A 27,123-nucleotide genomic window follows, 5' to 3' on the forward strand; every position below is an offset into this window, starting at 1 on the left:
ACTTACAAGTTTTCTTCATTCTTGGCCGTTGGAATGACAGGGATGAGAATATTAAGTTGGCCGTGCTTTCAGTTGTTGCGAAATACCACTTTTATTTCTTTCTCGGGTACGCGCGGTAGTCTAATACGTTTGAAGAACGAGGGGAAATACGGCATTATTATCGTCCACGCAGGATGACTGGGTTTCTCATCTAGTAATCTACGTATTTAATTTTAGCCCGTGCATGACATGGCATTCTTAGCTTGATGCATCCCATCAAATTTGAGTTCGAAGGAAAGTGCTACCGGTAGTAAAACTAGTTCTATTTATACTCCGTAGGGTATATTGAGAAGAAAAACGCGATTGCAGACGAGTAGACTAGACCATGAGGTCCAGTAATTTACATCTACAATTAATTGATTTGGTTGTCCGAGTACGTGGTATAAATCGACGGAAGTGGATAGTCTAGAATAGCTCCTGGTATTGACTAAGTGCTGACTGCAGGATGCCTTTCAATACCGCTAAAGTACTACATGTAAAATTCACCATTGTGGGGATTCTTGGGCACCAGTTGACATCCTATTGAATGTTGATCTAATGTAGTAGACTTAGGCCCGCAACCATGCATACTCGGATACGTATTGTATTTGTTGTTGCTGCACTGAAACTCGTCGGTTACCAATTGATATAAATAACCCTTTGATCGACATGGGCTAGGCGCGAGATACGACAGGAAGCGTAGCCACGTCGAGCTATTGGTCTGTATTTTCACCGGGAATTTGCTTCTGCGTTTCATTGATACGTTGACATGCAAATTTCCGGGGCCTTTCCGCGTTTGGAGAATCATTCACCCACATGGTCAACGTGGCCACACTTGAGATTATAGGCGAATTTGTGGCCCCCTTGATAATAAGAAAGGCTTGCATGCGTCATTGTTGGTTCAAATTGGACGTGTTCTGTTTAACTATCTAATTAAAAAGATCTAGCTGAAATGGTCTGCCTCAATTACGAAGCTATTACAGTACAGTAAGTATTACCATGTTTAGCCCATCATAATTTGACGGAAGGCTTATTTCTTTTTCTAGCTACTCTCCACGTGCAATCGCAACTAAGTCGAAGTCCGGATTACTTCAGCCTCGTCAATAGAAAAACATTGAAGACTTCAGACCTGGCTCTATAAACTTTCTTAGAACAGCAAACTGACCCTACGATATGGTTAGTTGACGTAACGCGTCTACTGGATTTTCATCTTTACCTGGACATTCCTCACTATGGCTAGTGAGGGACAGGAGATCGCCATTATAGGCTCTGGGTGTCGGTTTCCTGGAAATGCCAACTCGCCGTCAAAGCTCTGGGCACTGTTACGAGATCCAACCTCCGTGGCAAGCAAAGTCCCAGCCCTTGGTGGATACTACCACGAGGACGCGCTGTATCATGGCCATGCCAACGTAAAGGAGGCATATCTGTTAGCCGGTGATGATACCCACCGACGCTTCGATGCCGCCTTCTTTGGCATCAAGCCCTCCGAGGCAAATGTACTGGATCCCCAGGTCCGATTACTTCTCGAGACCATTTACGAGGCCCTTGAGGATGGCGGACAGCCCATTGATTCACTGAGAGGCTCGGACACAGCCGTATATGCGGGGCAGATGGTGAACGATTACGAGCTGCTGATGTATCGAGACCATGAGAACCTGGGCAGATACCATGCCACTGGCACATCGCGGACCATGCTCTCAAACCGGGTCTCTTTTTTCTTCGACTGGCGCGGCCCATCAATGACAATTGACACGGCATGCAGCTCCAGTCTGGTTGCCCTGCATAATGCGGTCCAGCAACTGCAATCAGGGCACTCGCGTGTCGCAATCGTGGCTGGATCCAATCTTATATATGACGTGGGCTCCTTCATTGCCGAAACCAACCTGCAAATGCTCTCACCCAACGGTCAATCACGCATGTGGGATGCCGACGCCGACGGCTACGCCCGAGGAGAAGGCGTCTCTGCTGTCGTGCTCAAGACACGTGAGGCTGCTGAGGCCGATGGAGACCATATCGACTGTATTATCCGGGCCACGGCCGTAAATCAGGATGGCAAGACACCTGGTCAGACGATGTAAGCAACTAACTAATCTGTCTGTCTGTCTGGCAACTGACTGACAATCTTCTAGGCCAAGTGCATCTGCACAGGCACAACTCATCCGAGATTGTTATGCTCGTGCCGGGCTAGACTTGACAAATACTGCACACCATCCGCAGTATTTCGAGGCACACGGGACAGGCACGCCTGCGGGTGATCCGATTGAGGCCGAAGCCATCAGTTCCGCCTTCTTTCCAGGCGTGTCAAACCCATCGTCGATGTTTGTCGGTAGCATCAAGACCGTTATCGGCCACACTGAAGGGACAGCCGGCATCGCAGGACTACTCAAGGCATCACTCGCCCTGCAGAACAAGCAGATCCCGCCCAATCTTCTCTTTAAAAACCTCAACCCTCGCGTCAAGCCGTTCTACGACCATTTGCACATACCAACAACGCTGACACCATGGCCATTCGTTGCTAGCGACTACCCACGTCGAGCAAGCGTCAACAGGTAAGATTTTCTGGGGTAGTGTTAGTTTGTATATTCTGTTCTGTGAGCTAATGCCGTGCTAGCTTTGGTTTCGGAGGGACTAACGCTCACGCCATTCTCGAAAGCTATATCCCTTCGCTCCAATTTTCCCTTCAAAACCAGGTTCCATCAACCGTGTATATTCCCTTTGTTTTTTCTGCGTTCTCAGAAGCCTCTCTCAAGTCGTATCTGGCAATATTCAGTGCCTATCTGCGTGAAAACAAGACCACACATGACCTAAGGGATATTGCGTACTCATTAGACGTACGACGAACACGCCATCAGGTAGTCACTACTATAAGTGCATCCACTGCCGATGAGCTCTGTGACAAGATTGAGAAAAAGCTCGAGTTGTCACGCACAGACCCTGATCAGCGCGTTGGTATAAGAGCAATGCACCAAACACCAGAAACAAGGAAGCCTCGAGTGCTCGGAGTTTTTACGGGACAGGGAGCCCAATGGGCCCAGATGGGATTGGAGTTAATAACTACATCTGCCGTTGCAAAAGCCACTCTGGAAAGTCTTCAAAAACGACTTGACCAACTCCCCGACGCAGATCGCCCTACATGGTCACTTTTACAAGAGCTTGAGAGGGACTCTTCCTCCTCGCATGTAATGGAAGCTACCTTTTCACAGCCCCTCTGCACAGCGATACAAATCCTCCAAATAAACCTACTACGCGCTGCCGGCATCGAATTTACTGCTGTAGTTGGCCATTCTTCCGGCGAGATTGCGGCCGCCTACGCGGCCGGCCTAATCTCAGAAGAAGACGCTATCTGCATTGCTTATTACCGCGGGCTATCCTCGTCGCTTTCACAGGGCCTTAATAAAAAGTCGGGAGCTATGATGGCTGTGGGGACATCTTCCGAAGATGCTGAAGATCTTTTAGGGTATCCCGAGTTTGAGGGGCGTGCGTGTGTGGCAGCAGTCAATTCAGCAACGAGTGTGACCATTTCCGGAGATCGAGAAGCTCTCGAAGAATTGAAAGTTGTTTTCGAGGACGAACATAAGCAAGCAAGATTTCTCAAAGTGGACAAGGCTTATCATTCCCATCACATGAAGGAATACTCTGCCAAATACCTGGAATCTCTTCTAGCCTCGAACATTCAAGTAGGCCCTGGTAATCAAACATCTTGGTTCTCCAGTGTTTATGAATCAGAAATCAAGGGTCTGGATTCGCTGAAGGGGCCATACTGGGACGACAACATGGTCAAACCGGTGCTTTTTATGCAGGCTGTCGATAACGCGTGTGCTTCTATAGGAAATTTCGACCTAGCTATCGAATTAGGTCCACACCCGGCTCTCAAGGGACCTGCGCTTCAGACCATACAAGAAAGGCTTTCACAACAGATTCCTTATACCGGTCTTTTCACTCGCGGCGTCCCAGCCATCACCGCCTTTTCTGAAGGGCTTGGATACTGCTGGACTCACCTTGACCAAGGGGTCGTCAGTCTACAAAACTACGATAAATTTATATCCGAAAACTTAAGCTCCAAACTAGTCAAGGGGCTTCCTACGTACGCATGGGATCATGAAAACGAATATTGGCACGAGACGAGATACGGCAGAGCAATTCGCATGCGGCCCGGTCCAGTACACGATCTATTGGGTCACTTGACTCCAAATAGCACCGATCAGGATATGCGATGGCGCCACTTTTTGCGTCTGTCGGAGCTGAAGTGGGCGACAGGACACAGATTGCAGAATCTTACTGTCTTTCCTGCTGCCGGGTATATCGTCAGTGTCGTAGAAGCAGCCAGGTCGCTGTGCAACGATGCTTCCGCGACTTTGATTGAAATTCTCGATGTCGACATTGACTCAGCTTTAATATTCGACAATGATGATGTGAGTATTGAGATAATAATTTCTCTGACAGACATTACAAGACGTGGAAACAAGGCAATTGAAGCCAACTTCAAGTATCATGCTACATCGGGCAAAGACACCGAACCGCTGAAACTAAAAGCCAGTGGCCGTGTACAAATTCACTTGGGCCAGCCCAGTCGTACGGCCCTTCCTCCTCGTCCCCAAAAACGAGCAAACTTAATTTCTATCAGCGAGAAAAAGTTCTACGAGTCTATATCGGAACTTGGTTACCAGTATACTGGCCAGTTTGCGTCACTGGAGAGGATTGAAAGAAAGCTCGGCGCTGCAACGGGGTTCGTCTCCATCACAGAACCATCTAAATATCTAATTCATCCTGGAGCACTAGATGCCGCCTTTGTAGGTTGATTGCTGTACCATGTATTTCTCATGAAATACTGCTAATCAATGTCGCAGCAATCCACCCACCTGACGTATGCAGCTCCTGACGATGGCGCATCAAGGTCGATCTATATTCCAAAAAGGATCAAGCGTCTTACTTTCAATCCAGATCTCTGTGCACATGCGAGAAGCAAGCAGAAAGCTCTGGCTTTTGACGCAGCTCAACCAATCGAACTTCCCCATGCCAATAAGTTATGTGATATCAATTTGTATCCAGAAGATCTGGATAATGCCATGATCCGTGTTCAAGGATTGGAATGCGTTCCATTTTCCAGGCAGACAATTAAGGACGATAAAGAAGCCTTTTCTAATATTGTATGGGATGTTCTTGATCCCGACGCCCGGGCCATAGCCTGGGACCGGTCAAAAACATCTAGCTCGTTAGAACTCGCTGGTCTTCTTGAAAGGGTTGCGGGCTTTTACTTGCGAAGACTGGACAAAGAAGTACCAGAAGACCACCCATCAAGATACGAGGCGCCCTACAAAGGTTTACTGAAATACGTATCAAATATCTCTTCCCAGTCATGTACCGCGAGGTCACAGCTCACGCAAGCACATTGGGATCATGATACTCCGGAGGTCCTGGCTGCAGTGTGTAAACAATATGCTGATATTATTGACATGAAGCTGGTCTTTGATTGTGGAAAGAACCTGGCAAGCTCCGTTACGGCTGAAAAGTTTCCCGGAGATGTCTCCGGTTTGATGGAAGAATGGTATAGCAATGGTTCTGGAGTAAAGGATTTCACAACGCATCTGGCTGGAATATTGAAGCAGATGGTTCATCGATACCCTCAGATGCATATCCTCGAAGTTGGACAGGAAGTTGGTACCGCTACAAACGTAATATTGTCCGAGATAGGCCCAAGATTCGCTTCTTACACTATTGCCGCGCCTACAGAGACCTCATTTGATCCGGATCAAACTCTTCCCGATACATACAAGACCAAAGTTATTCCCAAAGTATTGAACCTCTCAAAGAATCCACGAGAACAAGGCTTCACGGAAAGATCCTTTGATGTGGTTGTGGCGTCTCTTATTCTACACCAAAGTCCAGAACTTGAGCAATCTCTGCGCAATGCACGCCGCCTGCTGAAGCCAGGTGGCCATCTCATCGTACTAGAGTTACGGCCCTCTCTCCCTTACTTCTTCAGTGTTGTCTTCGGTGCACACTCTCACCAGTGGTTCAATGCCGAAGAAGGCAGAACCTCATTCCCGGCTGTCACACTCTCGGAATGGGACAGTTTGCTACATAAAACTGGCTTTTCGGGGATTGACACCAGTACTGTGGAAGAGAATGACATAGGAGTGCCATTTGATATCTTTGTATCCCAAGCTATGGACGAGAAGATTGCCTTCCTTCGCGAGCCGCTTTCAACCCCTTTCCCCGTTTCATCGTCGGAACCAACAATACAAGACCTCTTGATACTGGGTGGAAATAGTTCAAAAACAGCTACGCTTATTACCCAACTCTCATCAGCTCTCCAAGGACATTGTGGCAGTCTCAGAACCGCACGCTCGATAGATTCGGTCAACGTCGACATTTCACCGAAAACTATCATTTTAAGCTTGGCCGATTTAGACGCAAGCGAATTTAAGGAGCTTGACGAATCGAAATGGGATGCCTTGAAAAAAATAGTTTCCCATACAGGGGCCCTAGTATGGGTCACCCATGGTCGCTTTGCGGATGATCCACATGCGAATATGATGCTGGGTTTGCTCCGTGGTGCTGCCCGCGATAATTCAACTCTTGATTACCTGCTATTGGACATTGAGGAATCTCACAGAATTGAACACAACTTCATCGCGGAAACTATTTTACGGCACAAGGCGGCTTCTCAGTGGCGAGAACGTGAAAGCATTATCAGCTATAGCGTTGAAAGCGAGTTAGTCCTAGACAAAACCGGCCGACTTTTGATCCCTCGTCTCATCATGAACGAAAGGATGAATGATCGTTACAATTCAAACTGGAGACAGATTCGTGAACCAGCTCGACCCAGCTTCGACAATATTGCTATATCAACATCTGACTCAGGGTGGGATGTCGTGTTGGAACCGTTACCCCCCTGTGACGGAGTGCAGTTGCGAACCACGCACTCACTACTATCACCCATTAGGGTTGCTAGTTCTGGCTGCATGTATGTAAGCCTCAGCAGTGGCAAACACTCTGGTGATAAAATAATAGCCTTATCATCCAAGAATAACTCTGTTGTGACCCCGCAAGAAGAGTTATCAATTCCCGTCAAGGTACCACCTGGCTCTGAAGCTCGCTTTTTGTGGTTGACAGCCCACTACTTACTGGCATCATCTATTTTGAAAGGTCTCTCTCAAGATGACCAAGTGTTGATCCATGAGCCTAGTCTAGAATTCTCTACAGCCATTGCCGAGGAAGCGTCAATTCTCGGTGTAGAGAGCACATTCACCACCACAAACAATGATACCCCGGACAATTGGGTAGCTCTTCACCCTTTTGCTTTGGAGCAGCCTATGTTATCACGTCTTGAAGACGAAAACTTTTCGGTATTCGTCGACATGACACCCCGGGAGGAAACCGAGTCCGTTGCAGACCTTGTCGCGACTGCACTTCCAGCTCCCTGTAGGAAAGAAAGCCTAAGGACGCTGTTTGGGAATAACGCTTGGACCCCCAAAGGCTCACACGTGAAAGAAATACAAACCCGTCTCCTGAGAGCAGTTTCGTGGGCTTCCGGTATGCTTAGCAGGTCTCATTGCGAGCATATGACAAGCTTTGCGATCGATGGCCTTCCGGAAACCGCCAGCCAACTAGAACCATTTGCCATTGTCGAATGGGATACAGTCCCCGAGGTCTCGGTTAAAGTTCAGCCTGTGGATACACTAGTATCATTTTCTAACAAGAAAACTTATTGGCTTGTCGGGCTCACTGGCGGGCTTGGCTTATCTCTGTGCGAGTGGATGGTGCAACGAGGTGCGCGATATTTTGCCATCTCTAGTCGTACACCCAATGTTGAAAAGGCTTGGTTGGATGAGATGAACAAAAAGGGAGTTCAAGTGAAGATTTCCGCCTGGTCAGTGAAACTTTCCGATAAAGAAAGCGGTTTGTTTTCTTTTTTTGGTTTTTTTAGCTGATTTGAACTAGTGACCTAACCAATAGAGACCAAGTACACGGGCTCTACTCTGAAATTTGCGAGGGTATGCCAGCTATTGCTGGTGTTGCTCAGGGTGCCATGGTTCTGGAAGATGTAGCTATTCAGAACATGACTCTCGAGCAACTATTACGGGTCACAAAACCAAAGGTCGAGGGTAGCATCCACTTAAACGACCTCTTCCAAGAGAACACATTGGACTTTTTCGTGTTTTTCTCGTCCGTGTCATCTGTAGTTGGAAATCATGGGCAAGCAAATTACGCGGCAGCCAACACATTCATGGCCAGTCTTGCCGAACTACGTAGACGACGAGGTCTTGCTGCATCAGTCATGGATATTGGCGCCGTTTTTGGCGTGGGCTACATTACCCGGTCCAAAAATGAAAAATTGATGGGAAAAGTAACAATGCAATCAGGAGGTTACGTTCGCACTTCTGAACGAGACTTCCATCAGCTTTTTGGAGAAGCTGTGCTTGCAGGGAAACCTGGATCCACTGGCCCTATCGAGCTCGTATCTGGGGTACGAAGGATTAGTCAACAAGAAGAAGACCGGCCTGTTTGGGAAACATGGCCACGCATGAGCCACTTTATCATAGACCATGAAGGACATGAGGATACGGCAGAGTCTAGCAATAAGGCTCATATCCCAGTCAAGGTACGACTTGCAGAGGCCCGAAACAACGAAGAAGCCTATGGAATTGTGTGGGATGCTTTTGTTCGCAAGCTCCAATCGCTATTTCAGATTGACATTACTGGTCTTACCAAGGCTGAGCTGGGTGCTATGCGTTTAGACCAAATGGGTATCGACTCTCTTGCAGCGGTTGAAATTCGCGGTTGGCTCATGAAAACGTTCGAAGCCAACCTCCCCGTTCTCAAAATTCTCAATGGCATATCTGTTGGCGAGCTGGTTGATGAAGCAACAGAAGCAATCCCATCACATCTTGTTCCAAACATAGCCGGGTGTTCTGTTGAGCAAACCAGCTCTCAAAATTCCGACTCTAGCCAGGATGTGCCTAGTAGTTCCGACACGGCCATTAATAGTCCATGTGATTCTGATCAAGGGACGTTGTCCAATTCAGAATTTTCATCGGACCAAGAATATGTGACTGCTATAGACTCTAAGGCGACAATCCTTAGGTCGATCCCGGTTTCTTTCACCCAAGCGAGGTTCTATCCTTCGGGTCTTTTCTTGGAGGATAAAGTCGGCCTCAATCATATTGCATGGGCTCGTTTTACTGGGGAAGTAAGCCCAGAAGGGCTACAACGGGCACTACATTCTCTAACCGAACAGCACGAAATCTTAAGGACCGCATTCTTTGACCAAGCCGGAAAGCAGATGCAGCACATATTGGATACCAGCCCCGTTTATGTGGAGCACAAACAGATTCAAACCGAAGATGAAGTGACCGAATTAGTCGTGTCTCTTCAAAAGGGATACGTTTATAATGTATCGAGAGGCGAAACTATGCGGGTTATTTTGCTCTCTCGCTCAGCGACCGAGAACTATCTCATATTAGGTGTACACCCTCTCGTCCTTGATGCAACGTCGTTTCAAATATACTTGAAATGGCTTGCGTTTCACTACGCTTCTCCGAATAAAATACGTCGGGTGAAGCAGTTTGCCGAGTCTTCTGAGCAGAGACACGCGGACTATGCCGCAGGGAAGTTTGAGGCTGAGCTACAGTTTTGGCGAAACGAATTTTCGACGCCAATAAAGCCGTTACCCCTGTTGACGTTGGCCAAAGTAAACGAGCGTCCAAAACTAAAGGCATACGAAAATATCCGATCTTCTTTGACCATTGATGTGGACACCAAAGCACGGATTCTCGAAATATGCCGTCGTGTTCGGGTAACGCCTTTCCATTTCTACCTAGCAGTTCTCCGCGTCTTATTACTTCGGTATACTGCTTATGGTGATAATAGTGAAGATGTTACAATTGCAGTTGCCGAGAATGGAAGAGGCTACGATGCCGAAGAGATGGATGTTATCGGGCCCCTTTATAATCTTGTGCTCGTGCGTCTTCTTACCCAACAATCTACAAGGTTTGAAGATTTGTTGGAAACAACAAGAAATAAAACATACGCTGCACTGTCAAACTCAAAGCTTCCATATCCGATGCTTGTGGAAGAGTAAGTTTTTTTTTTTTTCTATACCCTTCGCCGCTTCATTACATGCCAACTAATCCTTTCCCCTACAGGCTCAGTCTCCAGCGCACCGCCAAAGACTATCCTTTCGTCCAGGTTTTTGCCGACTACCGCGTGGGACAGCGCACGACCACGGAATTTGGCGAAAATAACGAACTTGTCATGATGGGGTTTGATTTTAAGGTCCCTTATGATGTTTTCCTTGACACGATCGACGTGCCGGAGGGCGAGTGCCTCCACGAGCTGTTCCTACGGAATGATCTTTTCGGGAAAGATGAAGCAGACCGCCTTGCTAGGAGCTATAAAAGCTTGGTGGTTGCATTTGCTAAGCATCCGGCAATGACTCTAGGTCAGGATCTCGAGTCTGGGGGGGAAGAGTGATTTAGTAACTATGTAGTATATAAGTTTTTTGATTGTTTGGCGAATTTTGTTATCCACTAGATCGACGTGTTCTCAATTCAACAATCCATGAATCTAATTAAATTGAATTTTAGAAGTGACATCCAGTTACATGTACAAGGATAAGGCACTGATTCTTTACATCCCTTGTCGATTTTAAAAGCCTGACCGAAACTACAAAGAAAACGGTTATATTAAATACAATAATACCGTATTATTCATGCAAGACAGTTACATTTTGGTTTAGCTCCCCGGACTGTATACAGTATATGCTCTGTAGATCCGGCGACTATGTAACCGGGCCGCTCGTGCTTCCCCATTTATGACCGAGGCTGTTGCAGGACGCTTATGAATGACGCCAACACCACCTTTTGTTAATAGTACTACTTACTTGTAGCTCTTCCTCCGCATCATTCAACAAACAGGCAGCTAGACTTAATTTCAGAACATTCAGTTCAGCTGAGCGTCATCATGGCCTCGGGTAAAGCAGGCGGAGCTGTTGCTCTTTTCTCCGAAGCTACCAAGGCTGAGCAACTCGACTCTCACACATACCGAGTTAATCTCAACGCCGCCTTCTGTATTGGCGCAGGTACTTGATCTCCTCCTTTTCAGTCGCTTTCAATTGTTACTTGAACAAATAAATAGGTCACCTCTCTAATCTGGACCCTTTTAGTCCCCAATGGCGGCTACACATCCGCATGCATGCTCGCAGCAGCAAGCAAACACCTCAGCCCACGCGGCCAGCCCGACACACTAACCGCACACTTTGAGTATCCAAACAGGACATCGACCGGGCCTGCTATTGTCGTAATTGAGGATGTCAAGCTCGGTCGCCAAATATCCACGCTCCATCTCACACTTTGGCAGGGTGGGCTTCTCTCACAAGCGCCGTGGATTGACCGCTCCGTTTCACGCCGCATTATCCTCGCCTACACAACCCACACAAATCTACGCGCATTCTCTGGAATCTCGATGCCTACGGGCTACGAAGTAACGCCAGCTGCCGAGCTCCCATCAGTATCTGATTTTGAAGCTCTAAAGACCCACGGCGCCGACAATGCCTGGGAGGAGTCAAAACTTCCCAAGGGATGGGCCAGAATGATGCCGTCCTTGGCCAAATGGCGCTTTTATGTCCCTCGCGGGGAACCTCTAAGCCCCGGAGTACTGGATATGTGGATCCGGTTGACCAGCGGAGAAAAAATCACGCAAGGCGCGCTGGCGTATGTGGTTGATTCATTTCCGCACAACATGCACACGTTCCTGGCAGCGCCAGCACTGCGTGAGCTTCTGAATGCGCCGCATGAACGATCTAGCGATTCCGAGGTCAAGGATGTCCGGGAAAAGAATCAGCAGCGCGCCGAAATGTGGTTTCCGACTGTGGTGATGAATATCGAAGCGAAGACGGCGCTTCCAGAGGAAGGTGTCGAGTGGCTATCTGTTCGGGTGTCGTCGAAGCAGATCAAAGACGGCAAGTTCGATCTCGAGGTGCTTGTACGCGATACTGATGGGGAGGTGGTTGCGTTGAGTAATCATGTTGCGATGATTCTGAGCGTTGAACGGAATACGGGCAAGAAGAGCAGTTCTTCAAAGGCTTCTTTGTAACGATTTTCTTTAGGAAAATCATTTTCAACGTAATACCAGACTTTTGCTAAAGGGTTACCATGTTTCCGAATTCATTATCAAAGAAGAGCATGTAACATTTGAACTCGAGTAGCATTACTCCGTGCTGAATAGCTGCATGGTGGTTAGTATTAAGAACAAAGCAGATTCCAAAAAGGGCATTATTTTTCACTTGATGCGTCAAAGAGCAGGGATCCCTGGCCAGTTTTCTCTGCAGGATCCAACGGGTCTTCAGCAGCTCCACCTTTTCTATATAACATTGTATCTACTCCGGGTGGCCAATACATCTATGTCATATGCCGTGGAAATTTCCAGCTTTATCGGGAGTCGGACTGCATTCCGGGTAACTAAGAGGCTTGAGCCGTCCGTGTCAGAAAGGAACAAAGAGTACGGCTCAGCAGGCAATCATTTGCACAAACATTAGTTGAGGAACATAGAAAACCAGAATATTCAAAGAACTGCTTTATGCTATAAATACCTCAATGTGTGAGGAAACAACGGGAGAGCACTGCGCCTGCCGTGGAGGTAATTTGATGGGAACATCCGCTCCTGCCTCGCGAAATGAAAGCCCCCGTCGACCAATTTATATCGTTACCAGTTGACCTCACCTTCTTCCTTATATATTTTTCCATTCGCAATCAACAACATTGTCATCTTCTCAGATTGCAGACAGTCTATTCTGTTGGTTCTTCCGTTGTATACCGATATACCATCAGAGTCGGAGATCGGACAGACACTATGCCAAAGCGAAAGGCAGTACAAGAAAGCGGTCCGGCCAAGCGCACCCGTCGCAGCAAAGGCAAGTTTATTCTTCATGTTCTGTTCTTCGCGTATCTTGTACTTGTACCAGGTGATTTCTCATTGAGAATACATCTACTGACCCCGAGAAGCGACAGATGCACATCCGGAGAATGAAATCACAACTCCGGTTTCCCAACTGATTATCGAAGACAGCCCAGTGAGAGGCAAACCACCCGTGTGGGCAGATGTATGAAGACATGGCCCTATTTTGAAGTGCAAGTGAGCTAATTAGTGAGGAAATAGAATCGGTCTACTCTGTGTGACACTTTGAGCTGGTTCCGATCTACCCAAGGAGGTTGCTATCAGTCAAACAAGGTGTGCCTTGGGGTTCTCCTGGATAAGGACAGTGGCTCACGGGCACACATTGACGATGAGATTATCATCACAAGAGTGTGAGTACTACCCCTATTTGTATGCCCTATACCTTTGTTTTTTAACTAATATAACAAGGGGTGGCGGTCAATCGATGGATGCAAAGGGCAACTTCTCCCAAGCGAAGGACCTAGACGAATCAACGAGGTCGATTGATGCGCTCTTGGCAAGCATGAGAATCGGAATTGCAGTCGGCTTGATAATCGGTTTGTCATCCTTCACTAGTAATGACTATTGCTTGGCTAATCTAATTATATACAGGAAACAAGAATACGGTTATTAGGAGACAACTGCCTTACCGATACAACGTCCTTGCATTCTTTCGCGTTGTCGATATTTGGTTCGAGCAGGTTAACGGCAAGGTCGGTGCACAGGTCCGGTTCCAGAAACTCAACCTGGAGGAACCCAGTTGGTGGGCTATCGAAGGATCTAGTAATCCTCCACCTGTAAGTGAGAGGGAGTTTACTCGTCCGCAGAGTAAGGAATGCAACAAATGTTCTACTGTTAGCAATCGAGTTTACGAGGAGGGCTGGATGTGTCTGGATCGCAAATGCTCTGCTTTCTGGCGTTTGGAAACTGGCGAGCCTCCTGAGGAACTCCACTATCATGCAGACTTTCTCAGTTCTCGCGAACCGGTCGACGACCAGATTCAGCCTGAATTTAACCTAGTCCCCGAGTTACTGGAGAGTTTATTGGAATGCCCAGATACCTCAACACAGAGGATCGCCTGGAGGGGGATTGTATGTCCAGACTGCCAAAAATGCGTTTCCCGGCGATACTGGAGTGGATGGGTTTGCTCCGACCCATCGGATGTCAAGAACAGACGTGGGTGTCAGTGGAAGAAGTTTCTAAAAATGCCTCCGATCTCGCTTCGGTCAGTTATATCTGATTTTGAAATAGGATCGACGAAGCGAGCTATTCGGATAGATGAAGGCCAACTTGTACGGCCGCAAGTCACGTTCACACGTGAATATCAGAAATTCATATATGAGATAGATGGGGTTGGCACTGTTGTCCATTATAGTGCTAATCGACCAGTACTGGGTCAACCTAACGGACCAAACGACCTTTTTCAAGGTCTACAGAGTGCTAACCTGGGTCTTCGTCGGTTTCCCCTACAGCAGTCCGTGGGTAAGTCGTTTTTAACCTCGATCCTATATTTCTTACTGCGTTGCTAACCAAATCAGTTGAGGGAACATTAACCGCGCATTTCGCTGTCAATTTCGTATGAATGCCCCAAATCCTTCCTAGAATACAGAGGCTAATTAATCTTGGAGTTTAGGGAATGCCGTACAAGTTTGTTGTGTCAGTTGATTCGAAAGGTTTCAGCGAAGCGCCACGCGAAATAAAGTATGCTCTTGGCCGTCTTACTTGGGCAACTCAACAGGTTGTTGGATCGAAAGCACAAGCACCCAACGAATTGCTGACGCTTGGGTATTTTGAGAAAATGGCCATAGGGGTACGTACATGATGAAATTCCGGTTTCTCGATCCGACACTGACAAAAATCATAGTATCATGACGACGGAGAATCGTCTCTTGGACCGACCATTGCGACTCTATCTCTGGGCGCAAAGTCGACAATGAAAATCCGTCTAAAGGATGAATACTTTCGTGGGTGTCGCACGCGTGGCAAAGTGCCCATCTCAGACGATGCGGTTCTGCCGGGCTGTTATAAATTCGAAGAACGCAAGGCATTACGAGAGCAGCACCAACGGGACGAGCTCACGGATGAAGAGTACAACGAAGGCCGCATGACACTGGCCAAAGAGGTCACACAGCGCGAAAGCAACGTTCTCATAAACATGGACCTACACCATGGCGATTTGGTAGTCATGCATGGAACGCGGCTACAAAAATATTATGAGCACACCGTTATTTCCGAGGACAAGCTTCGGTTTGCTCTGACAGCTCGTTATATCAAGCCAGACCAGGTGCCCGAAGAAGAACACCACAAGGGAGACTTTGAGCTAGAACCGGACCAAGTGTACGACGGCCGGTGAAAGTGAGCGCTGGCATGTACGACATTGGAAGTTGGAGGTCCCTGTCACCTCGGAATAATATTGAGCCAGAGTATCGTTCAGTTAGTACTATATAGAGCAATATGTATTAATATACACGAATTTAGTCATAGACCAGTCATAATTTAACTGCTTACTTGCATCAAAAAGGCATAATATACACAATAATTAACGAATACGAAGGCGCCCCTGCATGCCATTGGGCCGGGACGAAAACCACTGGGGAGCTGAACCAACTAATGACCAGCTAACATTGCAGCCTCAGTCAGCGGTTGCGCTTGCGCTTGCTTACTGCCACTACTTGCTGCCGACCGCTCCTGCAACTCTTCCAACACCAACACCCCCCAAGCAGTGTCTCCAGCCTGGTTTTCTCGCTTTCGGCCCTTGGTTTTCGCTGCTGCCAATCACGAATCTCTGCGGTCTATGAAGCGTTTATTCCAGCGCTGTCAAACTCGATAATAACAACAGTACTCGTGTTGACAGTGACGCACATGCGGGGATGCCAGATTCGGCACCCGCTAATAACAGGTGAATCGTGCACAGTCGCCTTGTCGAATGCCTTCTGCTCATAGCGGCCATCGATCATTATCATTATTATTATTATCATCCTCCTAGTCTCGTCTCTCCTCGGCTTTTTCATCGCTAGATGGTCTGCCCATCGCTCGTTTCCGCCGACTTCGACCCCACGAGTTGCTCTCGAATTGTTCGCTGCTCACACCGTCCGAGTCCGAGTCATATATAGCCGCCGTCATACGTCGAAGCAGATCCTACAATTGTCGTCGGACAATCGCTCAAAAACGTATTCGAAATGTCTCAGTACCAGTCGGGCCAGCAGGCCTATTACGGCCAGCAGAACCATCCCCCCGCATCCTCGCAGAATACGTCGCATCGCCCGTACGCAGCATACTCGCCCCAACCAGACCAGGCCACGCCGTTGAGACGAATGCCAAGCTACATTGCTGGCGACGATTCGAACTATGCTCCTCCGGGGGCCAATGGCGAGGGTGAACATGGAACCCCCCAAGGCCACGCGCCTCCCGGAACTGTTTACAATAACCTCAACCACACCGCGCAAGCCAACCTAGGCTCGAGACATTCTCAGTTCTCTGTCGGGAGCTCCCAGCAGTCAAACCCGAGTCGCGCTTCGTCGCATGGCTCGTCTGCGACTTCTACTTATCCTATACAGGCATACCACAACTCAGTGCCGCCGCCAACCTCGCCGAATGCCTACAATCCACAGCAATATGTCCGGCCGCACTCGCTATCTCAACCCCCGTCAATGGCCTACAACCCTCAGACATACACTGGGAATCCGCAGTACATGAACGCCCCATCTCCGTACCAACCCTACAATCCCGCTGCTTATCAACCGAACCCGGCCCTGAATCGACAGCCCACGAATCCTACCGCGCGCTATCAACAACCGGCTACGTATGGAATGCCGTCTCCCCAGACACAGGGGCCTCCGCTTCCCCCTCGTGGAGTAGACCACCCCTATGGCCCGCGTCAATCCCAGCTTTCTGCGGAGTCGTCTCCAAATCCAAACTACGGCCATTCCCCTACAAACCAACCTTCGCCCTCATTGAGCTACCATTCCTCGATACACCACGCTGGGCAGCCATCACCGGGCTTTGCAACGAACCAATCATACATGAGCTCGAGCCCCAATTCACAGCCTTCCCGTCAGCCTTCTCGTACGTCGCCGGCGTTACCACAACTTCCTCCCGTGATTTCTTCGCCCACGATTGAGGAGCACCCCCCGGCGCCACCCGCTCACCAGCCTCACGGTGATTTAGTATACGGAGACAATAACTCTGCAGCAGTTTCGAGGAATTCCGGATCGTCTCCCACGTACCAATCAACGGTTCCTCGGCGGACAGACACCCTGACTCGACACCCACAAGCTCGACCTCTCCCTGGCCCTCCTCCCGATGCCGAAGCGGAAACACAGAACGGTTCATTGAACACATATGACGATCTGATGAAACAGGTTGAAGCAGCCGTGCAAGGTCGATCAGAAATGAGGAATCCCAACCCTAGATGGTCGTCTCACACGGAAGGACGAACTACGGACGGCGAGCCTCGTCCTCTGTTTACGGAGGATACTACAGCATCCCAACTGTCTCCCGACGAGCAGCATACACACACAAACGGGAGTGTTGCAACCGGTACAGGGCAATATGTCAATTATGATGCGTATAGTGACGAAAGCGACGCCGAGGCTGCTGCTGGTATCGCAATGATGCAGATGGCGGATGAGGAAGAAAGGGTCGAAGCTGAGCGGCGAATGAGCAGAACCGGAACATCTGTTTCTCTCTTCGCCAGCCAGGAACCGCAACCGCAGCCGCCCACCCCTGGACTTTTCACCTCTTTCCAAGAAGCCAGCAGTGACAGTGACTATGCCCATTATGATTTGGCAGCGTACGGTGGGGGCTATGAGGCTCCAATGCACTATGGGGATACATTTGCCTCGGGTACCGAGATCAGGCTCCCTGGCGTGTCAAACTCTCTCCGAAACTCTGTTGATGCAAGCTATGCCGACGAAAACAGCCATACTTTTGGCAATCATGGATCGACACGCGGATACCCTGATCCCACCCCAGCGCGAGTTGATACCGGGGGCACTGGCGGCTTAGCACGGCCAGGCACCATGGGCCATCGTATGAGCTTCGATGATGCCGATGAAGATACTGTTCTACCAATGCCCGATATCGATACACCATCAGGAAGCCAAAGCCCGGAAAAGGGCGAACCAGCAGACCTCTTCTATCACCCGGGAATGCGTCCACTACCACCGGCACCCGTGGAGCCAGCAAACATTTTGTCTCATTTGATGCCCGCGGGCACTTATCGGAATGATCAATCAGGTGATCAGGACGAGACTGATCAATTTAGACCTCTTCCTCCCATTTCCACGAATACTTACGACCAGTCACAGTCCAACCTGCCCCAAGTTCCGCGATCATCATCCTTGTCGAGTCATAGTAGCACACCACGTACCGAGGCTCCCATTAGATCCAAGACCGACGCAGATCGTGCGAAATACAAGCAGCAACAGGAGTTTTTACGTCAACAAGCACAGGACCCCACTGGTGCTCTTGGGTACAGTGCAAGCCCAGAGCCTTCTGCGATAACTCTCGATCTCCCAACCCTCCCCGCAAACAGACGGAAGAGGTTCAATCCAGCGAAACTGTCGTCGGAGCAATTCCGCAAGTGTTCTGAGCCATGGGCGCTTAGCTCAATTGTAGCATGGGTGAAAGATTTGAGTGAAGATGAAACCGATCTTAAAAAACATGTGGTTGTCGATGCCATTGTCGCCTTGTTCACACATAAAGTTCCCACGATGAACACGGCTGACGCGGAAACACTCGGAGCCTCGGTCGTTAATAGCATGTTGAACGCAGGGGCACTGATTAGGGATGAAGAATGGGTTAAATTCAGCAACAGGTCGCTATCCGGTGTTTTGTTCCAGATAACGGGCAGTGGATGTTATTCTTCACGACTTCACGTCCAAGAGACTGATGGGTTTGGCCGCTGTTACTCGCACCATTGCATGAGAACGCTGAAGAAGATCAATCTCAAGGCGCAAGTAATGGGGCCTCAAAAGAAGGCACAGGATTGGGTTACGTTCTACGGTATCCCTAAAGAAGTCTGGGAAACCCACCCCAAGAAAGAGATTGATCGTCAAAACAACCTACATGAAATTGTCACGACTGAAGATTCCTTCATTGCGCAGTTGGATGTGCTGAGAGAACTTTATCGTGATCAGCTGGCCAAAATGCAGCCTTCTATCATCACGCCGAAACGCCTCGAGAAATTTCTACGAGATGTTTTTGGCAAGGTTGATCAGGTTAAAAAAGTTAATGAAGATTATCTTCTCGCACAGCTCAAGTATCGGCAGAAGGAACAGGGACCTTTTATTGCTGGTTTCAGTGACATTTTTCGGGAATGGATACGAAAAGCCAAGGCAGCATATATAGACTACGCTGCAACTTTCCCCAATGCCAATTATCTAGTGCGCAAGGAATCTGAGCGCAATACACTCTTCAAGCAATTCTTGAACCAAGCCCGCGACAACAAGCTTTCAAATCGGTTAAGTTGGGATACCTATCTCAAGGCCCCCATTACTCGAATTCAACGATACACGTTGTTGCTATCGACAGTGCACAAGAACATGACCAAGGACTCGGAAGAGAAGCACAATTTGGCGCTGGCTATTGAAGAAATCAAGGTTGTTGCGCTCGAATGTGACAATAAAGTTGGCGAGATGTCAAAGAAAGTCGATCTCATGGAACTCTCCGCCAGACTCCAACTCCGACCAGAGATGAGAAATGAAGTTGAACTGAATCTTGAACACCTAGGAAGAGAGATTATCTTCCAGGGCGACCTTCAACGACCTGGTACGCGAACAAGATTCAATCTGGTTGATACCCATGCGGTGCTTTTCGATCACTATCTTGTCTTGGCCAAGGCTATGCAAGGCCGCGATGTATCCAGGACTGGGAAATTCGAAATATACGATGTGTCAAAGTTACCGATTCCTATGGATCTACTGGTCTTGGAAAGTACGAATGATGATCCGGTGGTCAAGTCCTCGGTGAAAGGAATCTCAACAGTAGCGCCTCCTTCAGGTGCTGCTGCTCGTGGCCCTGGCACAGGTCCTTTAACACATACAAATAGTTCCACCTCGACGACTTTGACTACTACATCATCTGGAAAGTCTTTCGTAGCAACGACTGTTCTCGAAAACTCCAAGGATGACAAGATTTTGTACCCTTTCAAGGTTAAACACCTGGGTAAAACTGGCACCTATACGCTCTTTGCACCATCTGCACAAAACAGACAAGATTGGTGCGAAAAGATCATCGAAGCCAAGACGAAACATGCTTCCTCTCTGTTCGCGCAAAATGCCGAGCCCTTCCGGCTGCGAGTTTTGGCCGATGCTGCCTTTACTTACTCGGAAACACCAGGAGCTAAACCCGTGATGATCAACGGTACTCCTCTTGATCGAGCTATACAAGATGTCGAAGCAAAGTTTGCCAATATAGGTATCCGGCCCAATCCGGTCTCCCGGGCGGCCGTCAATTGTGCCACGGTATTCCAACAGCAAAGCGGGCAATTGATGTGTGCTATTGGCACAGATGCCGGGGTTTTCATCTCTCGATACGATGATCCTCGTGGCTGGACTAGAACGATTACGATCTCCCGAGTAACCCAGATTGCGATTTTTGAGGAATTCAATTTGATGATCCTTATTGCCGACAAATCTTTGATTGCATATCACCTGGATGTAGTGTGCCCAAACAGCGGCATGCCTTCTCAGACGTCTCAACATGATTCTGCGCGCCGAGCACCGCAAAAGATTTCAGGAAACCGTGAGGTTGGCTTCTTCTCTATAGGTAGAATGAAGGATCGTGTGTTGGTGTTTTACAAGAAGCGAGACGGTATCTCATCTACTTTCAAGGTTTGTCATTTCTTGTCTTTATCAAGTTAAAAAAAGGGAGTAATGCTTACACAATTCACAGGTCATCGAGCCAGTTCTACACAAGTCAACTACTAGTCGATCACGCCTTTTCTCCTCTCGTCGTGGCCAAACCGAATTCTTCCGCGACTATGATGAATTCTACATCCCCACGGAAAGTTACCACATCAATTTATTCCATACATCCCTTGCCATATCGACACAGCGCGGAATCGAGGTCTTGACACTTGATAAGAAGCAGCCCTGGTCTGTGCCAAACCTTAGTTCTGGCGCACCAGAGGCACAGCCCTATTTGACAAGTATCGCGACCCGTATCAAAGATCTTCGGCCACTGGGTATGTTCCGACTGAGTGACAGCGAGTTCCTGCTAGCATACAGCGAATGCGCAGTATATGTCAACAAGCTCGGCGATGTGTCGCGGAGCGTTGTTATGGAGTTTGTCGGACGAGCTCATACAGCTTGCCTGTACGGCAAATTCCTCATTTTGCTAAATGAGGATTTCATTGAAGTCCGCAATGCAATGAACGGCCGCTTGAGACAGGTCATTCCAGGTCGTAATGTTGTCTGCCTTGATGATGGTGGCAACATGGAAGGAAACGCGCCTGTCAATTCTAGCAGTTTTGCTGAATCCGGTGCCAATGGGCAGACTTCGTTGACAAGGGACCTTGCCCGTGTGGGTCGTACTATCAAGATTTGCATGCAGCATCCGCAGTACGATCGCAGTCAAGTTGTGGTTGAGCTGATTGAAAATGAGGGGCAAAAGGATTGATTGGTTACTATTCACAAGTAATATCAATAATCCTCCTCCCCTGGACAATAATTACCTTTTTTTTCCCGCAAGCGTTGCTTCTTTTGACATTTTCTCAAAGTATCGCATTTTGAATAACTTCTCATTTGAACGGCGATTGGTGGATCTCTTCTTTTTTTTTTTTCTTCTGGCATTTTCACTAGTATTCCCTTTCCATACCTCATTTCTAACGATAATGCCTCTTTTTTTATTCATTGAATCTCCTTGTGACGAATTCGATGAAAGATGGATGCCCATGAACTTTTTGTTATATTGGGCTCATATTTGAGGGAGTTCGGTTACTTATTCCTTTTTTAATTTATATACGGTGTATCTGTATGACTCAAGATGGCCTTTCTAAAACAGAGGGGGTTCAAGAGTCTTTGTATATAGATAGTGAGCATTGGGATGATCAATTGTGTTTGTTGATACAATGCAATCATATATATGTTATCCTTGACTGAATTATGATTCGACATTGAATATTGAAAATCTGCATATAACATTGAAATACCTATTATAATTGAAGGGGAAAACACGAATACATCTTGATATATTCGTTCAAATTACATATATGTAAATAAAACCAGAGGTATTTCTCATAATCATATCAAACGAAGTCATTAAAACCACATCAACATAATAACAAATAGCTGGTATCAATAATTAAAAGATCGTCACACATTAGTATCTGCACTCGGCTTCTTCCTCCTCACCAGCTCTCTGGTAACCAGACCTGGACCGCCAACAGCTAATTCAAATGGCGGCGTCAGTCCTTCTTTTCGAGATCGAGCATCGCCTGACACGTCTTTATATATGGGGCCCTCGGACGGTGGCGAGTGCTGTTCAGACTTATTATCCCCCCCTTGATCACTACCATTCTGTCCCGTTGGTATCTCGCTTCTACCCTCAGCGACAACACCAACCAGGCCATCCACATCCTTGAGAGACTTCAAATCCTCGTTGTCCGTATCACGAATCCCAGGCAGATGATCCACATGACCAAACCTCTGCAGCTGGGCGCCAACACGCACCATCGCAAACGCATCCAGGGTATCAGTCCATCTCGGCGAAAAATAAGTATGCGCCATGAGCGCACACAGAGCGAGAATCTGGATTCCAATCAAAATAGAAACCGTGACGATAGCAGCTAAGCTCCATTTCGGCTTGATCAGCACGGCACCCGCGGAAGAAAAAATGGGACGCGAATTGCCCCCATTGAATGCGGCTGTATTCAAGAGGCCCTCGTTGGCAAAGTACGTGGCCATGGAGAGAACTGACTTTCCAACATGGGTATAGTTGAAAATGGCTGCCAAGTTAAACGCGGCGCCGGCGAGGTGTTGGTAGAGGAGGCCATCCCTGTCTTGGTATTTCATTAGATACTGGTATGTATCGTAATTGCATATCGATCCTGTGCCACGAGAATCAAGTCCGTAATTCAATCTATCTTTAGAGACATGGGCAAACGGAATAACATTCAGTTGGCAGAGAAGAGTGATCGTTTGGGCAGCGGTGTCGTTGTTAACTTTGCTGACTGCATTGAAGAAGGTCATGTTACCAAATAGAGCCAGGGCGCTCGTCATAAGTGGTCCAGGCGCGTATATATTGTTTTTCACATTGGATGTGAATGGATCATTAGGCGCATTCATGGACGAAATGGTACGACTTGGGTTGTTGTCACCACTGAGCCACTTGTTAGTAATTTTATCATGCTATTTGTCTTTGGGCGTGGGGAGGGAGGGGGTTATGATTGGTGAAAAGTATCAGGAGACTTACGAAGTCGTCGGAATACCATAGCGCTGTTCAGGACCAAGGAAATCGTTATATTCGGTCGCCATTTCTTCAGGGCCGGGCCATTTTTCCAACAACGGCCCTGGGTTTCCTCCATTCCAGTCGTTGTTGACCTCAAAGTAGCCCCGTGTGGAACGAACAGTGCAATGTAGTGTAGAGCTGACCGCGTTGTGGAAACTGTCTGTATAAGACGCCAGCATAAACGAGTTGTGAATACCAAAATCAATCCACAATTCTTCGGATAGATCCTGTCGATCTCTGGTGAGGTTCCACGGTGTACTTCCAGACGCTCCGGGCACACAGATGCGAATATCAAAGGTTTCGGGGGCTGAAAAGTTGGTCACAAATGGCTGGTCCCCCGGGCAGACCTGCGGAAAGGCAGATGACGGGGTGATCTCGCAGTCTATGGAGGAGTTGAGGCGCATGGCATGCTCTCGTAGAATGCCTGTGTTGGATCCGTTCTTGATGGAGGAGACAAAATACCTATCATTATACCGAACTCCTAGGCCATCCAATGTGTACCAATCAAAAGTGCTGCGCAATTGGTTGTTGGGTACGTCGAGAAATCGGAGTGGCGAATCCGGCCACATATATGGCTGCTCGTCGTAGTTGGACAGCTGCTGAAGCTTTTTGGTAACGTACTAGACGACCGCGTTTTGGGGCACATGTTGCAAATCCGAGGGCGAAGGATCCAACCCGACTGCTGACGGTATATTCCCATCCGAGCACGCGTTGATTGGCGCCTCACGCAGTCGACAATATGGATGCTCTCAAGCTGTACCAGAACAGCCTGGATAGCAGGTGTGAAGGTTACCAGCAAAATGAGCAGCCCGCCAAAGGCAACAAACCGACTCCGGGAGAAACACCGGAACCACGAAATCACACCAGTCCAAGGACGGTTGGCAAGAGTGATCAGATCTGGTAACGAGAGTTTTTGCTTGGGCGACTGGCGCTGCGCGTAGACTGCGGCTGCTTGGGCAAGAAGACCAGACACAATTGGGATAGCCAGGACAACCTGGATTTGGGAGAAGAATTCAATAGCATACCACCCGTGGCGAACACTGTTGATCACTTTGACGGGCAACCCGTAGACCTGATTGAGATATGAGGATGCGTTCACTGGTCGACTCATCAGAATACCCGTGATAACCCATGATATCAACAGGATGCTAATGTATAGCACTAGCAGGAATATTGAAGCAGTTCTGTAGCGAAGGGGCCTAAGGACTGGGCTTTTAGCTGGCGGGCCCTTGGCCTTTTTCTGTGCCTGATTGTTTGTCATTGTTGAGTCGGATAATTGATGTGTGTGCATCAACTACACAGACATGGATACTTCAATGTTGAGCAATATCCGTCCAAGGCAGCCCGCGAGTGCTCATGAGGGCAGGGTTATTTATATACAGCCTCATCAGAGATCCCAATTTGAACCAGCATGAATTAGTGAGGAACGCCTTACCATACGCGAAGGAAAGGGCATCTACGACATGCCAAGAAAAATATCGTGACCTAGAAATAGAGCCGAAGGATATCGGCGGCTAAACTTCCAGGTAACTGTCTCATATCGTAGGTGAGATAGGGCTAGTATTCAATAAAAGACCCGCTGCACGTAGTACAAATAAGAGCCTCCGCGTCGAATAAGCCAGATACAGCCACAGATGAAATAAATGACATAATAGAGCCCTCCTGTAATGTCGGTGCTGGTGAGACTCTAAAGACAAATTCTCTGTATCATGTTTAAATATAGATTATAGATTAATTGCCCGATTGGAACAGGGCGGAACTGCCAAGACCAATTTAGATTGCCCGGCCAATCAGAGGCTCTGATAGCCTGCCAAGACCGGGCGGGCGGCGGATACGTGCTGTCATTTCCAGTCCCATGCAGCGGGTCCATACTATATTTAGCATTCAATGTTGGCAGTATTTATTTGATAGATCTTATTTCATTTTCTACAATGGCTCTGGGGCAGCAATATTATGTTGTACGGTCTGCTCCCAACATTGCAAGTCTCACAATGTTGATCGTCTTTTTGGAATAGTTAATCTGTATCATATCACGTAACATTAAATATGTGTAACCGAATACGACTACGGAGTACCACGTATAGAATCCTAGCGCCATGGGCTCCTCGCTTATTTGTTTTCTTTTGTGTTTCTGACACTTTCTGTGTTAATCTGGCGTAGCGTAGATACGAAAGTGGTTTAGCACTTGACCACATCTCACGTCGTATCAGAACCGCCAACCTTAATTAAGTTAATAATGTAAAAAGCTGACCCGTTATCCCGCACTCGAAGCTTCGAAGTTTCCAAGACCCTATTATTATCCTTCAATAAAAGTTGACTATTTAATCACTTGGGGTCTAGCTTACTAGATGTCCTACTGATGACAGGATTAGAGATGATCTGCGGCTTAATTACAAGGGCGTGACTATAGGGCGGGGTGTTAGGCTGTTACATTTCTTCTTTCCAATACATGAAGGTGACTGCATTGGAGGATTTCAGGTACGGGATCTATATAAGGAGGTCTTCCCCCTATGCAAAAATAATAATATACATTTCCACATTCTTTCCAACTTTCAGTTCTGTGTACATTTCATATGAATTTTCACTTTCAAAATGAAGGTCCTCAGTGCAGCTACAGTTCTAACGCTCTCCACCCTCTCGCTGGCCGCACCGGCGAGCGAAAAGCGTGAGATCAGCACAGAGGTTCACACCACTCCCCCGCAATTTTTGATCGAGGAGACCAGTGCTAGTACTGCCGACGTGCCCGAGTACCATTCTCAACTGACCACCAACTGGGCTGGAGCCGTCATCAACAAAGGCGGCTACACTCAGGCGACCGGAAAGTTCAAAGTCCCCGCCGCGCAAATGCCCCCCGGCGGAGATCCCAACACAAACTATTGCGCTTCCATGTGGGTTGGGATTCAGAGCGACTGCAATTCCCTTTTGCAGGCTGGTGTTGATGCATGCATTAAGAATGGCGAGAATACGTACCGCGCGTGGTATGAATGGTTCCCGAAAGGATCGGTAGCGTACGAGGGTCTCGAAGTTAAAGAGGGTGACGAGATTGAAGTCTGGATTGAGACTACTTCCGATACCGACGGCACGACTACCCTCAATAATCTGTCGAGTAAGAAGGTGATGACACAAAGCTTCACAGGTGAGGCGCCCCTATGCAACAGGTCGGCCGAGTGGATTGTCGAGGACTTTATGTCCGGTGGATCCGTTCCTTTCTCGAACTTTGGCACCGTGGAATTCACCGATGCCTATGCTGATCAGAACGGTCAAACGGTCACTACCGATGGAGGATTCCTGATGGATATTAAGCAGAGCGACAAGCAATTGACCCAAAGCACCAACTCTGGCCAATATGTTACTGTCCAGTACATAGCGGCATAGATCTAAGCCGCATTTGACCTGTGCAGTTTTCAACCTTTCGACTTTATAGAAATATAGAAATAAATAAGGTTATATACGTTGAGAGCTTGTAAAATACATTAAGATTGATGTATTGATGATGATTATTGAAGATAGACGAGGTCCAGAGGTTTCTACCGACGAGCCGAGGCTTAAAAGCTCTGGCGGGGGCCGTGGGGCCAGGCCGCCAATCAGAGCGATACTCAATACGGCCGTAAAATGCTACCCCAGAGTTCTGCGGTCGTTATTTGCTCCGCAACGTCCACTTTAACAAATTATTATTAAAGCACACGTCTTGCAGGAATCTGGTTGAAGCGACATATA

The 27,123-nt window shown here is 48.0% G+C and overlaps 6 protein-coding genes across 6 annotated transcripts; 5 read left to right on the plus strand and 1 right to left on the minus strand.

The window, feature by feature from the left end:
* Window positions 1-1,250: 1,250 nt before the first annotated feature.
* TRUGW13939_08186 (uncharacterized protein) lies at window positions 1,251-10,494 on the plus strand (the record flags this gene model as incomplete). Its single annotated transcript, XM_035491322.1, has 6 exons — window positions 1,251-2,092; window positions 2,148-2,567; window positions 2,630-4,808; window positions 4,866-7,891; window positions 7,963-10,098; window positions 10,167-10,494. 6 exons carry the CDS (start codon window positions 1,251-1,253, stop codon window positions 10,492-10,494), a joined length of 8,931 nt encoding a protein of 2,976 aa, XP_035347215.1.
* Window positions 10,495-10,983: 489 nt separating this feature from the next.
* TRUGW13939_08187 (uncharacterized protein) lies at window positions 10,984-12,114 on the plus strand (the record flags this gene model as incomplete). Its single annotated transcript, XM_035491323.1, has 2 exons — window positions 10,984-11,101; window positions 11,186-12,114. 2 exons carry the CDS (start codon window positions 10,984-10,986, stop codon window positions 12,112-12,114), a joined length of 1,047 nt encoding a protein of 348 aa, XP_035347216.1.
* A 579-nt stretch (window positions 12,115-12,693) lies between these two features.
* TRUGW13939_08188 (uncharacterized protein) lies at window positions 12,694-15,307 on the plus strand (the record flags this gene model as incomplete). The annotated part of the gene is made up of 9 exons (XM_035491324.1): window positions 12,694-12,982; window positions 13,029-13,120; window positions 13,177-13,325; window positions 13,384-13,511; window positions 13,567-14,130; window positions 14,206-14,436; window positions 14,493-14,530; window positions 14,588-14,764; window positions 14,819-15,307. 9 exons carry the CDS (start codon window positions 12,694-12,696, stop codon window positions 15,305-15,307), a joined length of 2,157 nt encoding a protein of 718 aa, XP_035347217.1.
* Window positions 15,308-16,133: 826 nt separating this feature from the next.
* On the plus strand, window positions 16,134-21,576 carry TRUGW13939_08189 (uncharacterized protein; the record flags this gene model as incomplete). Its single annotated transcript, XM_035491325.1, has 2 exons — window positions 16,134-20,789; window positions 20,851-21,576. The coding sequence occupies 2 exons, from the start codon at window positions 16,134-16,136 to the stop codon at window positions 21,574-21,576; spliced, it is 5,382 nt and encodes a 1,793-aa protein (XP_035347218.1).
* Window positions 21,577-22,271: 695 nt separating this feature from the next.
* TRUGW13939_08190 (uncharacterized protein) lies at window positions 22,272-24,667 on the minus strand (the record flags this gene model as incomplete). The annotated part of the gene is made up of 3 exons (XM_035491326.1): window positions 22,272-23,277; window positions 23,371-24,026; window positions 24,167-24,667. 3 exons carry the CDS (start codon window positions 24,665-24,667, stop codon window positions 22,272-22,274), a joined length of 2,163 nt encoding a protein of 720 aa, XP_035347219.1.
* A 1,331-nt stretch (window positions 24,668-25,998) lies between these two features.
* On the plus strand, window positions 25,999-26,781 carry TRUGW13939_08191 (uncharacterized protein; the record flags this gene model as incomplete). The annotated part of the gene is made up of 1 exon (XM_035491327.1): window positions 25,999-26,781. The coding sequence occupies one exon, from the start codon at window positions 25,999-26,001 to the stop codon at window positions 26,779-26,781; it is 783 nt and encodes a 260-aa protein (XP_035347220.1).
* Between the last annotated feature and the right edge of the window lie 342 nt (window positions 26,782-27,123).

Source organism: Talaromyces rugulosus, chromosome IV, assembly GCF_013368755.1.
Source record: "Talaromyces rugulosus chromosome IV, complete sequence".
Classification (NCBI taxonomy): Eukaryota; Fungi; Ascomycota; class Eurotiomycetes; order Eurotiales; family Trichocomaceae; genus Talaromyces; species Talaromyces rugulosus.